Source organism: Protomyctophum bolini (assembly GCF_963924005.1).
Source record: "Protomyctophum bolini genome assembly, chromosome: 20".
Lineage (NCBI taxonomy): Eukaryota > Metazoa > Chordata > Actinopteri > Myctophiformes > Myctophidae > Protomyctophum > Protomyctophum bolini.
Genome location: NC_137881.1, coordinates 19,774,138 through 19,790,334, shown reverse-complemented (window position 1 = coordinate 19,790,334; position 16,197 = coordinate 19,774,138). Strand labels below are relative to the sequence as shown.

The window sequence follows — 16,197 nt, the reverse complement described above, 5'->3', positions numbered from 1 at the left end:
CACGCATATTAATGTGACATTAATTAATACAAAAAAAAGTCAATTGAGAAATAAAACCTTGTAAATAAATAAATCTTCCAATGCAGCGATGAGCCAGCATGTATAGTCAGCTGTCTGTCTTCATCCTCCACTCTGCCTGTAGCTTACTGTAATGTAATTAGGGGCCAGGCCATGAAAGTGCCAAGTTAGAAGTATAGGCTCATCAATACGATATCAACATCACATCAATCCAACCAACCAACCAGTGCAGGAAAGGAAAAGGACGGACTTCGGAGATACGGGCTGGTTCAGTCAGAGGAGAAGAGGGCTTGGTTTGGTTTGACGCACACCGTGCGCGCTGCTAATTGGGAAGAAGAAGAGCATGAAGAGGAGAGCGCACGGAACGGCACGAAATGTCCCTTGGTTAAATATTATAGACTGTATAGTAGGCAATATATAGTGCTCAGCATCCGACACACCGACACAGGACATATAGAGAACTAACTGTTATCAGAATCAGACTCTTCTTATAATTCTTTGGCTGATGTTCGACGTGTGTGTTGCTTCTTGGGCTGAGAGATCTTCATTGCGTGTTTGTATTGTAGTTTATATATATTGAATTCTCTTCTGTAGAAGTGGAGTTTTGAAGCACAGCCACCATGGAGACGTTTACCTTGCACGACATGCTTATTATAAATTCCACCGATTTAAACAAGATTTTGTGTAGCCTTGGGATTAGGAATATTTCTGACTGCGAGAATGAGCAGGGTTCGTCATCAGAATCGAAAGGTAGGTTTAATTGGGCTTTCTTTCTTTTCCCTCTCTCTTTTATGTTCTTTCAACACAAATAATATAGGCTAGGTCTACAATACAACATGAGCCTTTTTAGTTATATTCTTATTTTAAAACAAAATTGTTATTCAACCGTCCGTTCGAAATAGTTGTCTGTATAGACGACATATCGATACTCCAAAGTGATCAATTTGAGTCGTATGGCTATTTGCGAATTGCGAGTGACTTTGGGCATCTGTTGCCTGGTGCGCAAAATGCGCATATTACGCATCGTTCAACTAATGTGTATAATAGCAACTCAATTTCGAGATTTTATTTCATGCTACAGTATAGGTCACATGTGTTTTAATGTTGTCATAAGCATATAGCAATAATCCAGTTGTTTCCAGTTGATTCTGAATTGAACTAATTACGCAATTAATTTAGGCATGGTCTCATTGGTCTATAGTCTATAGATCATGTTTGCCTTGATCTGTATGAAATGTGTTTCAGAAGAAGTCACCGAAAGTGATGAATGCTGTTTACAATGTATTTGTTTTAATGCATATCTGAGACATGTAGATTAAAACAATATTTAAACCAGCAAATAAACATCTAATGATCATGGTATGCTAATTTGCTGCAGGCATGGGTGTGATTAAAGCTGCTAAGACATACATAATAGTCTACATGCAGTAGCCTACATTGTGTGTGATAGGTTATACATTGCAATTTCCAGGGCTGTCAGCAACATCATGTGTCTGTTTGGCTATCTGTGAGTCTATCCTCTCATTACTGATGCATGGATTGTTCTCAGTCTTCACGACTGATTTCAGTCATTGGGATTCCACAGCAGCTCAGTATGTCTTCTATATAGAAGCATCTCTTGTACTGAAAATAACAACTGAAAATGGGCAACTGTAAAATAGCCCAAATAGCTGCGACAGTGCGACGTGTTGTAGATTGTGGATTGGCTATTTTCAGTTGTTTTAAGATTAAAGTATTTGAAGTGGTCAAACAAAAAATTGAAGCCTCAATCTAGAAAAACTAGAACATCACAGTCCTACATAATATTAGTTCATATAGTTTAGGAAACTTTCATGCTGTTTCACAAATCACAGATTCGGGACTGACAAAAATTCTAATCTGATTCCAGTCGTTGCAATTCTTATTTAGCTATATTATCCCATCACTGACGTCATCTCCACATCTGTCCGTCTGCATGCGTTGCGTCTCACAGACCTCGACCAGCAGGTGCGGATCGCCCTCTACAGCCTCATCTTCCTCCTCAGCGTCCTCGGCAACAGCCTCATCATCGCCGTGCTGGTGAGGAACCGCCGCATGAGGACCGTCACCAACCTGTTCCTGCTGTCCCTGGCCGTCAGCGACCTCATGCTGTCCCTGATCTGCATCCCCTTCACCCTCATCCCCAACCTCATGAAGAACTTCATCTTCGGGACGGGCATGTGCAAGCTGGTCATGTACTTCATGGGTGAGTCCGTGGACAGTATACAAGCTGGTCATGTACTTCATGGGTGAGTCCGTGGACAGTATACAAGCTGGTCATGTACTTCATGGGTGAGTCCGTGGACAGTATACAAGCTGGTCATGTACTTCATGGGTGAGTCCGTGGACAGTATACAAGCTGGTCATGTACTTCATGGGTGAGTCCGTGGACAGTATACAAGCTGGTCATGTACTTCATGGGTGAGTCCGTGGACAGTATACTGTATACTGCAGGGGTTCCCAAGCGGCGGTGCGTGCAAACCCTTGTGGTGCATGAACACCCTAGGGGGTGTGTGACATGAAATGGGTAATGGCGGTTTTATGGTGTCATTTAACACAAACGGCAAAATCTAGTAAACCAGAGAGATGGAAGCTGTATAGAGCAGCTGCGGGAGTATACAGCAGCTGCATGTCTCAGTGACATTCTGTGATTATTTGCCATTAATCATATTAAAACATTTATCATTTTCGCCCCAAATGCAACGAGACTTAGTGTTGGGGGGTGCGTCAGCTAGGTGAGGAGGTAATAGACTTAGTGTTGGGGGTGCGTCAGCTAGGTGAGGAGGTAATAGACTTAGTGTTGGGGGTGCGTCAGCTAGGTGAGGAGGTAATAGGAGGTGCACAGCCAAAACAGTTTGGGGACCGCTGCTATATAGGGACGACACGGTCAACGCACATGCACCAACATCCTGATAGTATACAACAATGGGTCAAGTTGTTAACACAGAGGGTTGTAATCAAATGGCCCCATTTGTGCACCCTCTCTCTCTCTCTCTCTCTCTCTCTGTTAAATGGATTCAGCTGTAGATCAGGATGCTGATCACAAATAAAAGCCTAAAGGGGGGGTTGTGTCCCAAGGGGATTGATATGTTCTTTTATTTCCCAAGAAATACTGTGTAAAAGGATACAGCATTTGCTGTGTTCCTCGCAAGTGGCAGCATTGTTTGAAAAAAAATAATATATATAATGTCTTTGGTGGACTAATGTAAAATTCTACAACTTTTAACCACAAGTCTCTGATGGTACTGGCTACATTTCTAAATGCCAAAGTTCAAATTGCCTTATTGAGGGAAATCATTTCACAGAGGCCCTAAACAAAGACATCTGGGTTATGGCCTGTGTATTGTTAAAGGCTCTGTTTCTCTCTGCAGGAATGTAAACTGGCTAATGCTCTAGTGAAAAATAATAACCTTAATTTCAGTGACAAACTAACAATCCAGGCTAGATTTAAGACGAGAGGAAAGGTCAGCAGGAATGGCTTCTACAACCAAGTCTACCAATGTGATTTTATAAGCCCAAATATATTTGATATAAATATCATTCCATTAATGCAGATGGCATAAGGGCATTAATGGAATGAAGATGAAGTATGAAATGTTCCCATTTGAAATCCTGAGTGCCCTGATGCACACAGCTGCATTGAGGCATATTAATTTATGTTTTAATACAGCCAGTGCAACAACATCTGGTACTCAGGGCTTAAAGCAACAAAAACTCCCAAGACTGAAAATGATTTTTTGCATATCTGTACTGATCTCATTAAATGACCCCTATGAAATCCTCAGGTTGAAATCCCTCCCCAGGACTGAGAACTTTAAGCCCTGCGGGTACTTAAAATAAGCTATGCAAGATTTCTCTCAAAGTATGGTTTTGAAAATGTGCAAAACTTCATGAGGGCATGCTGCCTAATGATGGTGCGCGTGATATCGCGATTGAATTTGGTTTATTACATCGTTAATTTAATTTCTTTCTTCATCAATTCATGCAGAGCAAAAGCCTGAGCGTTCATAAATACACTGTCAGAGGTAGATGCTCAGGACTTCACCATGTGTGGGGCCGCACTGGGATCCTAATTCTCAATGTTTCAATGCTTCCTGTTGGCTGTTATGGTGACAACACGGTGCTGCCAGCCAGGGCCGATTATCTCATTTGTCTACATGTCGGATAACGTGTTTATGTGGCCCGCCGCTGGGATCGTACACCGCGATAATGTGGATGTATTTATAGGACTCAATGTTATTATTACTGAGTTTGTTAACACTGCACTGCAGGGCTGTATATTGTCCCATAGTGCAGGGTGTCCTCTGGCTCCATACAATACATTTACATTTGACGAATCGTTAAAGTGCCATGACATCACCACCATTCACCAGCAGTCAGCCTGAGAGCGTATCTCTGTTAAATTGGCAAGTGCTTCTCGTCACTTGAACCCTTCAAACGGACACGATTTGCAACTGTAGCCCACTTGGTACGCTCCCTTTTCACTCTACACAAGGCCCTATATCTTGCGCCACCCCTTACCCCTTATCCCTAAACTTATTTGCCATTTTTTACTATTTTAAAACATATAAAATAGTAGGCTACTAATAGCCGATCTACAAGCTAATAACGTGTCGATGTAGATTGGCTAGTTAGTTGAACTATTTTTAAATGTTTTAAAATAGTAAGAAATGGGAAATAAGTTTAGGGATAAGGGGTAAGGGGTGGCGCAAGATGGAGCCGCAAATCACTTCACCAAAAATAGCAGATCTAGAGCTTGCGGATTGTAGTATAATTTATTCTAAACGTTCCCCCAAGAATTTGGATGCTGGGGTTCAACATGGTTAAGGATTACAAACACCATGATGTGGGGTTTAGCTGTGTCCAGACTGGCAAAAATCCCAATTCAACTCATGTTTATCTTCCAAAAAGCCAACACTACCCAATCTGATTAGTTTCTGTCGTAGTGCAGTCCAGCAAACTGTTTGCTGGACTCTCTACACAAACCAAAACGAGACAGAACACAGATGACTGATGTCATGGATCCACTGAATGTTTGAATCCAAATCCGAGTGTTGCCAACAACATAATAATAATAAGTCCATCGTGTAGCAGAAGAAAATATAATATTATGACTATTAAAGAAACTCCCAGTGAGACTGCTTGCTCTTTGATTAGCAGTATGCTTATTACAATCATCAAATAAAACATCAACTTGAGTTACGCTGCTAAAGTCAGAGTGCCACGTGCCAAGGCATTCTCTTTAACCCTAGAACACTAAACACAGGTGATTTTCATCCGGACGATTTAGCAGTTGGGTGAGTTGGGTGGGTCTTTCAGTACCTTCATGATGCTCAGTGACATCATATAAGGTAGGTTTGTTTCCCTGCCCACATCCCTGTTTTTTTCTACAGGCAGGTGTTTGGGTGAATTTAACCCGTGTTTAGTGATAGAGTGATAGAGAAAAGAAATCCCATATAGACTATTTCTTATGGAATATTTTACACTGGGTAAAATATACCCATGTTTAGTGATGGTGCAAGAAAAAAATATGTTTAGTGTTCTAGGGTTAAGCTGTAAAGTGAAGTCTTCACTCCCACTCTACCCTACGCTGCTGCTCCACTGCTCAGATTGCAATCACTGCTACTCACCTCCTGGCCTGCATTCATCACCTCCTCCTCCTCCTCCGCCAGCCCATGTATACCTTTCATGTAGACTCTGATTGTAGATTTCCCCGGGGCACGTCTACGATCCTCTCCCTGTTTTCTCATTTGCTAATCTTTATGGTGCATGCTTGCGGAGAGCGACAGGTTCAGAGCCCATTAGACATCAAGATGATAAGATCCACCACTCAATAAATCTGTTTCATGTGAAATGTCCGCGTGAAATCTCATAATTCACATCAACTCCATTACCTTGTAACCATTAACATGGTAAATGGTGCATTTATATAGCCATGGCGCTTTACATAGATTGTGCATTACAGTCACCCATCCACACACACATTCATACACTGATGGCGGCGGAAACCATGCAAGGCACCAACCAGCGTCAACAGGAGCAATTAGGGGTTCAGTGTCTTGCTCAAGGACACTTCGACACAAACTGGGGGGAGCCCGGGTTCAAACTGGCAACCTTACCATCCGGCCACTCTACCCCTGAGCCACCGCCGCCCCCAGCATGAACCTATAGAACAAAATGAATGTTATAGTGTTGCCTTTCCCCCGGTTTGTACAGGAGTCTCAGTCAGTGTGTCCACCTTCAACCTGATGGCCATCTCCCTGGAGCGCTACAGCGCCATCTGCAACCCGTTGTCCTCCAGGACGTGGCAGACCAAGTCCCACGCCGCCAAGGTCATTTCGGCCACCTGGGTGGCGTCCTTCGTCCTCATGCTGCCGTACCCCATCGCCAGCACCCTGAAGCCCTTCGTCCGCTTCAACAACAGCACAGGGTACATGTGCCGCCTGGTCTGGCCTCACGATGTCATCCAGCAGTCCTGGTGAGAGATGCCATCCTCTTACCTATACCTAGTTTTGCTCAACACATTCTCACACTTTGTTGTGTCAAACTGGGTGACGACGTGGGACAGGAATCACAGGACTTGACCACGCGTCCCCTGCCTCAGACATCGCTGCCTAGTTGTGTGCGACTCGAACGCCATTGAGTCGACAGAAGTAGACTTCTCAACACTCGGCACCGCCTGCTTCTGACGGCAGATTGCAGATTGCCCCAAATCACTGCAAAGAAAGTAAATCTTGTCAGTACTGATGAGATGTGACGCACTGAACGACTGTTCTTCCTATATGACTCCTATTACTGCAGTTGCGCTGCAAACATGAGAGATACATCTTCTGTTGATCTGTCAGTGCTAGAGGCTGTAGGGATGTAGTTAGGCCTCTAGTTTGATGACATGTGACGCACTGAGTGACTGATCTTCCTGTGACTCATTTCCATGACCCACTTAATTTGTCCCCTTCAGGTATGTGTCTCTGTTGCTCCTACTCTTTCTGATCCCTGGGATAGTGATGATGGCAGCCTATGGACGCATTTCTATGGAACTCTATCGGGGAGTCAAGTTTGAGCTGAACAATAAGAAATCCAACAGAGGTAAGGTCATTGCTCATTACTTGGGTTAACAGCACTATATGCATTTCCTCATTCTTTGAATTTGGATGTTTTTTCCAAACACAGTGAACATTTATACCTCTTATCTGATAAACACACACACAGTGCAACAAATTGTGTGATGGGGTGCTTGTCATGACCTTCTACTGGCCTTCCCTCTGACAGAGAGACAAGCGAGCACTGGCAGCATTAAACCGGGTGACAGCGACGGCTGTTACCTCCAGCCGTCCAAAAGGAAGAGCCTGACCTTGAGTACGGCCAGCAGCAATGGGGGCGGAGCCGGCAACACCGCCACCAAGGCCAAGCTGAGGCGTGTGTGCAGCAACAGCTCCACGGCCAACCTGATGGCCAAGAAGCGAGTCATCCGCATGCTCCTGGTCATCGTCTTCCTCTTCTTCCTCTGCTGGACCCCTGTGTTTGTGGTCAACGCGTGGAAGGCCTTCGACCGCCAGCTGGCCGACCGCCTGACGGGGGCTCCCATCTCCTTCATCCACCTGCTGTCCTACGTGTCGGCCTGCGTCAACCCGATCATCTACTGTTTCATGCACAAGCGCTTCCGCCAGGGCATGCTGGCTACGTTCGCCTGCTGCAGCCGCAGCCACGGGGGCATCGGCTCCATGAGGTCTACTACCGGAAGTGGCACGCCCAGAAGTGGAGTCGGGTCGGCGAGAGCAGGGCTAAGAAGCAGCGAAGAGAATGGCCACGCCCCGGGTGGCGGCAGCTCACGATTCACGTATAACAGTGTCCGTGGATCAGCTTGGAACGAGTTGACCTGAATCTGACAGACCATTCGTGAAACTTACTGTAGATCACGGGCTCGAGTGCCAAAACCTCAAAACGTATTGAAAAGTGCAACCTTGTTATTAGGTAAGGCCGTAAAAGTGCTTTATGTGACTTGTTTATGGCCATATTATGCTGCTTTCGCTTGGAGTGTGACATGACAAGGGTGCAGAAGTTTGTCAATGCTGTGTCAGTGCTCAGTGGTGTGCAGTACATTCAGTGCATATTTACAGACTCCCCTTCAGTCTATATCAACACCACTACCTTCTATGTAGCTTCTCTCAGCTGTTTTTCTCAAGCTCGCAGCATCCAAACTCTGTCTGACACTGTCCAGACAAATCCTGAATGCCTGATTAGTTTTGGTAGATCTCAAAGTCAAACATACTTAGGAACTACTGTGTGTTCATGGAGTGGAATACCCATGAATGGGTAACCTTCCCCCACACAGTCTCGATAAACACCTCTCACCACTTTAAGGGTGACAGCAACATTGTATATAAATGTGGGTAACGCTGTCTTTTGAAAGTAATTGTTAACATTCACTTAAACCCCCCATAAGTGATTAAAAGGTGGTTCCAAATCCCACCATGTGACATGCAAGTCACTTTGGAAAGTAATTGTTATCATTATTTTTAATCCAATAAGTGATTCAAAGGTTGTTCCAAATTCCACCATGCGTCACCTAAGTAAGACAATATTGTAGAAAAATACAATAGACATTATTGTTTTGAAGAAGTTTTAGTACATTTTCCTATCATCTAAGAATAGCAACAGTTTTATGTACAGTCATTGCAATGGGCACTCATCCGGCATCTAAGCCATTTAAGATGTGTACAGAAATATTTGCAAATGCTATTATCAGGCAATTATAGATATGGTAATGGCGGATTTGAAAACCGCATAATCATGTTTGTAATTAGTAGCCTATTAATCTGTTCCTGATATGCATTCCATACCATCTGACCTAGTCCACTATAGCTTCAAAATAAGCACTAAATCCTTATAAGCACTTAATCCAATACTTAGTTCAGGGGTTCTCAATATATATATATATATATATATATATATACATATGCATGTACTCTGTGTAGTGCACTATGTAAACTCTTCATTTCCATTTTCCAGCCATTCAGTTGCAAAATAATTTGGGGACCCCGCCTAAAATAATTGGGCGACACCCTGAGGGGTCGCGACCCACGGGTTGAGAACCCCTGACTTAGTTGACCAGGGTCAGCCAGTGCTTTTCTTGGGTCATATTTTCCTCCTATAGCCACCTTCAAGCTCCCAGTGTTGTGAGCTGTAGATCATCAATTGCTGCCAAATGTTCCTCCTGGAATAGGGATGCTAGGGTTCATGCGGCCTTTACCAGCTGTCTGTGTTTATGTCTGACTTCATAGTTGTACAGAGTATAGGAGTGTCATGGAGGCCTTATCGTTCTGTGGGACTTCAAGCACCTGGCCGTCCACTCTTCAAAGAGCTTATTTCCCAGCACTGCCCGTCACTCTCACCTGATAAATATTGACTTTGGTTAAGTATAACTGCAGCGCAAATGTAGCAATTTGTTATTTCCATTTCGTTTACTCATTAAGTCGTTATACTGTGTTGCAATGTAATCGTAGCTGTAACAACCTTGCTCTGGAGGATAGATTATTTATCTGACATAAAGTAATTGAAATCTGTGTAAAATGGTCAGTATTTGGTGTTACTGTATGATAGAATGATTTCTATGCGAAGAATATGTCTTTTGAACCTGTGTCGCGACAAGTTTCTGTCTACGTGCAAGATATTTTCCAGACAATAAATCAGCCATTCAGCTTGCACAACGTGCTTCTGTCACGAACTCTACTACATCAAGTACTGAAATAATGAAAGTAATAATGGAAATGTCCTGAAAATGGTCCCATCTACTAACAAATAGAGCCTCACCCTTCTTATAATGTACACACACACACACACATACACACCGACCGAGCCCAAATAAACAGCTGCTGCTACACAGACTTGAGAGAGTAGCTTGGGCTTTTAACAGCTTTAACGAAGTGGATCTAAAAGGCAGAAAGCATTACATTATCTCACAGCCATATACTGTAGTTGCCTGAAGGAGACTCCATTGGAACCACTTCCCACACAGTAAAATCCGCAGTAACATTTTACACACTAAAAAAATAAATAAAAACTAGGAAAAAAAGGCAGGACTAAGCAGGAAGGCAATAAGCAATAAGAATAATTAGAATTTTGCGAACCTGTGGCTTGCTCATCCTAGCACCACGTGTCGCAAATGGGAAGAAGGCAATTGCGGGAGGCAATAGTTTTTTTTACTTGGAAAAGCAAACATGGCAACCCATGATGTTTTCATATACCCACTTCCTTAGAAAGTGCAAACTTGGCAACCTGGCTGAGTGGCCCTATTTTTTGTTTCTATTTCCGTACGTATTGATCAATTACCATATTGTGATTAAAGCGCGAGAGAGAAAGAGAGGCACAGACAGACAGAGCACTGCAGTAGAGGGTGGGAGAGAAAAAGAGTCTCGTCTCTTCTCGTCTCAACGTGCATGCATTTAAAATGAATCATTTGTTTTTTACACACAATCATCAGAGTTTTAGCAGAAGCAGATGCATCATGCATGTACCGGTCTTGGCTGAATGGAATATTAACAATAACAAGGCGCTTATGCACTTATAAACAGCTCCTACTTTGCTCTCTTCATAATCCACGTGTGGGGAATGGGATACACAGGAGAGTTGTCATGGTTGCTTTAATCCTTCTTATATTAATTTGAGGTTGAGGTCAACACTGTTGTCGGGATCCGTGGTCGTGATATAAAGTATAATTGCACGCCGGTGTTTTCATTCAAATCAGCGCAAGGCAAAACCATGCAGGACGGGGTTTGAATTGTGTGGCAAGTCTTGCGCTGCTGATCCTAAATCAGCATAATCATCATACGTAACACAGTCGTTCGTGTGGCTGCAACACTATCCTGATCCTAGGTCAGCCTAAATGATCACACTTTAAACAGAACTTTTTACCCCGTTTTTCTCCTCCGCAGCGATGCAGAGCATGAGCGCACATGCAGCAGACAGAGAAAAAGTATATAGCCTCAGTCAGACTGGCACACAATCACACACTGAATGAATATTATATTAACATTTGCAACAACAAAAAAGCTACTATAGATTCCCTTGTCCGTATAAGTCCAAAGTTCACGCGTATAACTTTTTCATGCATTTTGATCAAAGATCCTGGGAGGAATTGATTTTTATATAATTCGAAATGGCGGGTGATCTACAATTTACAATTTAGCAGATCTAGAGGTCAGAGGTCAAAAGTAAGCACGAAACCTTTTTCGGCATGAGGAGACGCATGTGTATCGAAGTTTCATTGCCATTGGTCAAACAGTTCATGGGCTGTGTGGTCAAAGTTTGCATTTTCAATTGAGTGCTATAGCGCCACCCTTTTGCCAATGGTTGTGGGCTTCGCATCCTCACCGTTTGGCAAAGCCCTCATAGCATATTTCCGAGTTTCACGAAAACCGACTGCACGGTTCAGCCAGAACTGCTATTTTTGGCCGGATGAGGAGAAGGAGAAGAAAAAAAACTGACAAAAACAACGAAGGACCAAGTCCTTTCAGGACTGCTTGGTCCTTTAATAAAATCTATCTATCGCCTCTGTGATGGAGATACATCCAATACTGGCATTCAGAAGCAACACCGTAATAAAGTCCGAACTGGTTCTTACATAGTTATCCATAGATGTGAATAACCCGATATGTACAACTCAACATCCTGGCAAGATGATAAAACATACAAAACAGATTTTATATCACATTTTTATTTCTCTTTTTATGCCAATATTGCAAGTTTTTTTTCTCCTATTTTTCTTTTTTTTTCATTTTCAATGACATACGGTTTTGAGCATGAACTTGAACTGCAATATGTACAAAAAAACAAACTATCGTATGTTATCAAAAAAGCTGTCCCCTTGTTTTGACGTTATTGCTAAATGTTACAAACGGCACAGGTTTCTACCATCAGCAACCCTTTGAGCACTGAGTACACTACCACACTGACACCTCGGCTTACCATTACTAGCATAATACACACACAGTGAGAGTTGAAAGATACTGTAGTTAAAGGACGTATGAAGAGGAGAGAGAAGGGTGGGGTGGGTGTAAAAAATAATAAAAAACTAAGTCTGACCGTTGCAAAGTTAAGCGTTATCAAGCTGCATGTACAGGGAGGGCAAAGAGCAGGAGAGAATTCCAAATGTACATAATGTCTTTATGAACATGGAAGAGACATTTTGAGCGCGAGTTGGGAATTTTAAAAGCATGATAGAGGAAGGGGGGGTAAAAAGAAAGACAAGTTAAGCCCGATTTATACTAGTCGTACAACAGGCGACGGAGCATAAATGTGACACTAGCGCCCGGTAGTGCAAACAGCCAAATTGACTTAGGGAGAAGTAAGGCTGAGTGCAACAGAGAAGGGGCTCCACACACCTTTTCATTGATTTAAAGCTGCCTCTCAATCTGCCCTGTTTTTGTTTAGCAGTGCATGAAAAACTCTATGTTATAAAAAAGACATTTGGCATATTAGAAGATACATACATTGTTCAGAGCTCATTATATATAAAAAAAAAAAAAAAATTAACAGCTGCTTTTGTAACGATCCAACAGACATTATGGCAAGGAGAGAAATAAAAAGGAGAAACTTATAAAAGTTAAGTACAGAATATCTTGCAATAGCATCACAAAAGTTCATGAGATGGCATTTGTATGTTTCTCCTCAGACAGCTCAGTCACCATGTTAATACAGCGTAAGAACTAAGACATAGAACATGCCTTAATGAGTGAGACAGAGATGCATTGAAGCTCATTATCTGACCCCCTTCTGTAAAATTCCTAACACACTAAAGAGAAAACGACACTGTAAACCATCAAGCCAGCTCAGATTGTCAAAATGTGTTGGTTTCACATAAACATGCCCCCCAGCTTTACTAGTTTGTGAAAACTGTGATACCCCTTCTGTTGACACTCTCACACACACACAACAGTGGTGAACCCAGCCAGGGGTTGCAATCCTAAAAGAGGCGACTGCAAGCTGTAAACGAAACGGAAACAAAAGGCTGATGCTAATATAAGAGGCTATATTAAGCACACAACGGATTTAAGAGCACACCCTCTATTGAACATAAAAGTAGAAATAATTACACACTGTAAAATGTACAGGAAGATTTTGGTGAGCATCTCCATCATCACCGCAGTAAAGGGTTCAGAACGGCCGGCGGCTTGTTCTGGATAAAACAAGGTTTCACATGTGAAAAAGTTCAAATTGGTTTGGTGATGCTACAACGCCACTATGGGCACATAGGTTGATAGCACCCCGTTTCCACAGAAAAAAAATTAAAAGGACAGACAGGAAGTTCATTTCAGGACAGACATGACATGACATGGCCTCTTTTTAAAAAAAATACACTCCCAGGCCAAACTAGGCAGCTTGGGCAATAATGCACTTAATTTATTTTTTTCAATTTTTAAAAACACCAACTAACTGGGGGGGGGGGGACGACTTTGTACCAATAATTTAAAAAATATCAATATTACAATTGCAAAACATTTAACATCAATGACGGACAAGTGGAAAGTGGGGGCATAACTTAAACTTTTAACAGTTTGGAGGGGAGCAAGTGAACCCTCTTTTTGGTTTGCTCCTTACACATATTTAAGGGTATGCTTGAAGGGCAAACATACTTCATTAAGTAGACATTCAATTTACAGCATCATAGTTATTTCCCGGAATAGCACACAGTTGTACTGTAATACTAAGTTCCAAAGTATTGCCTTTGAGGGTTTATACACAATTGTTTAAGAGTGGGAGCCTATTTGGATCGTGACGGAAGACGGTGGGACCAAAGTTATGTGAAGTCCTTTTTTTCAAGAGAAATTACAATTTTGAAGATGATCTTTTAAAATGAAGAGAGTCTAACTCAATGCTCCATTTGTATGACTATGTAGGGAGACACACACACACACACACACACACACACACGAGCGCGCGCACACACTCAGTAACATACATACATACACCTGCTGGCTGGTGAACTAGTGGTCAGGCAGACAAATCACAACACAGACGGAAAAAGAATGAAATGACCTGTACAATATTGCTGTATGTTTGGAAATACACATATTCAGTAATACACATATAGAAGGCCTTTTCGCTTCTACACGAGACTTGTTCGCCATAAATACAGACGAGTGCGGCTACTCTCGGACAGTGAGTTTACAATGTACACACATCTAGCTCTGTTAAGTGGAAACCACAGGACATGTAGTCACTTAAACCCTATATACTTAGTTGACCAGGGTCCCCCAGCGGTCTGTACTTGGACACCCTCCTTTTTCTCTCTACACCAAACCTTTTCACCAAAAATAGCCAATCTACAGCTTGTGGATCGGCTCTATTTGCTGAAAGTCCGCCTATTATGGCATGCCCAGAATAGGTACACTAGGGTTCATGTGGTTATAAAGGCTAAGAGGCTGAGAACACTTTACAGCGCTCACAAGACAATGTACCACGCACCGCAAGGTACACTGAAAAACAAACCAAAGACATGTTATCGTAATTGTACACCAAAATGAAGGCCAATATATCCTTCGGAAGGCTCTTTTGTTTCACAATGTGGTTTTGGTAACAAGTGGTACGTGGATGGACATTACAACGGGTGTACAAGTTCAATTAGACATCAGCACCTGCAACGAGAAGCAAGGCAACAGTTTTTTTTATATGTGCCAAACACAGGTGTTCTTCCAAGGTGAGTAAACATGGTATTTTGCAAAAGCAAAAAAAAGGTGAAATACTTGATGTCAAGTTATCAGTAAGGCCACATCAAATCGGAAGTGTTTGTCTTGCTTTTAGGAAAACCAATGGAAGTAAAATGCCACCAAAAATCAGAGTAGTACACACTGGAAGACACCTAGTTAGGCGTAGTTTCAAGAACACAACGGCAGAGTTCACAAGGTCATTTGATACTTTAGACCAATGTTACTTTAGTATCTGAAAGTCCAGATATGTGACATTGGATATGTCATTCTTTTGACTGTGTGCACAGGAATAATATACAGTACTAAGGCTATCCTCAATTCAATGACTACGCATATTAAATCGGTGTGAAAAATGATAAATTGACTTAGTTTTGTAGCTGCAGGAAGTCTGGTTTCTGAAGTATTCTGCAAATATCGCTATGGCTCTTACGTGAGATGTACAGACATGTATAATTTTTTTCCAAAGGAAACATAGCGCACATAAGAGTATTGCAGGCAAGGCAGAGGCATTGCTTAAAGCTTTTCCTTTTAAAGACTTCATAAAAACCAATGATATAAAATAGGCCCTCTGAGGTTATTCCCTAAAAACAAAACAAAACAAAATGTTCGGTTATGTAAATTTAAAAATAAAAAAAATATCCGTAGACTTCAGACCCCAACCCCCCCCCCCTCCCCTAACAGAAAAAGCTAAAATATTCAAAAATGGAAGTGTTCCATCCAAAAACACTGGCGCTTCTTTATTTTCAGGGAGAAAAAGCTCGCCATGAGTATGTATTTTGGACCTCAAAAAAAGGAAACAAAACAAAATTAAAAAATTAAAAAAGGGCCAAGCTCAGAGGAAGAATAGAAACTATTTGGTAACAAAAGTGTACTATATGTTTAATACAAAAAAAGGTATGGAGAAAATGTACCTTTACTAAAGCTTATACAAGATCCTTGGTCCATAAAAACTATGTTATCATCACGTCGTTATGCGTGTCCCTGGTGTTATCGTCACATCGTTATGCGTGTCCCCGTGTCCTCGCTCCGTCCCACAACAATACATCCAGACCCCTTTTCAGATACATACTACACAGATAGATCAACAGATTAAAATAAAAACACTCAAGGAAAAAATAAACTGACAGAGGAGCGGGGGAGGGGGAGGAAAGCGCCAAAAATAGACTATTTTTTCTTTTAAACACAATTTTGTACACGGTGGATGTATCGTTGTTGTGGTTTCCTTTCTCACAGCCAGGAAAAGGTGCTGGTGAATCAGTGGAACTCCTCATTCCACATCTCCTTTCTTTTTTTAAACACCAGAACCGAACAGGCATGTCCCTTTGGAAACCACAGGCGGGCGACGAGGAGCACATTTCTCTTATTTCCGTTTGGCTGACAACGTGTTCATCCTTCAGACGACGACGACGACGGGCCCCCACCCCTCCCTTCCCCCCCCACTTTCCCAAATCCCCAA

The 16,197-nt window shown here is 42.3% G+C and overlaps 1 protein-coding gene across 1 annotated transcript; it reads left to right on the top strand.

Moving 5' to 3' along the window:
• Window positions 1-638: 638 nt before the first annotated feature.
• cckar (cholecystokinin A receptor) lies at window positions 639-7,916 on the top strand (the record flags this gene model as incomplete). The annotated part of the gene is made up of 5 exons (XM_080792264.1): window positions 639-768; window positions 1,991-2,242; window positions 6,253-6,514; window positions 6,995-7,122; window positions 7,306-7,916. 5 exons carry the CDS (start codon window positions 639-641, stop codon window positions 7,914-7,916), a joined length of 1,383 nt encoding a protein of 460 aa, XP_080648390.1.
• Window positions 7,917-16,197: the final 8,281 nt, after the last annotated feature.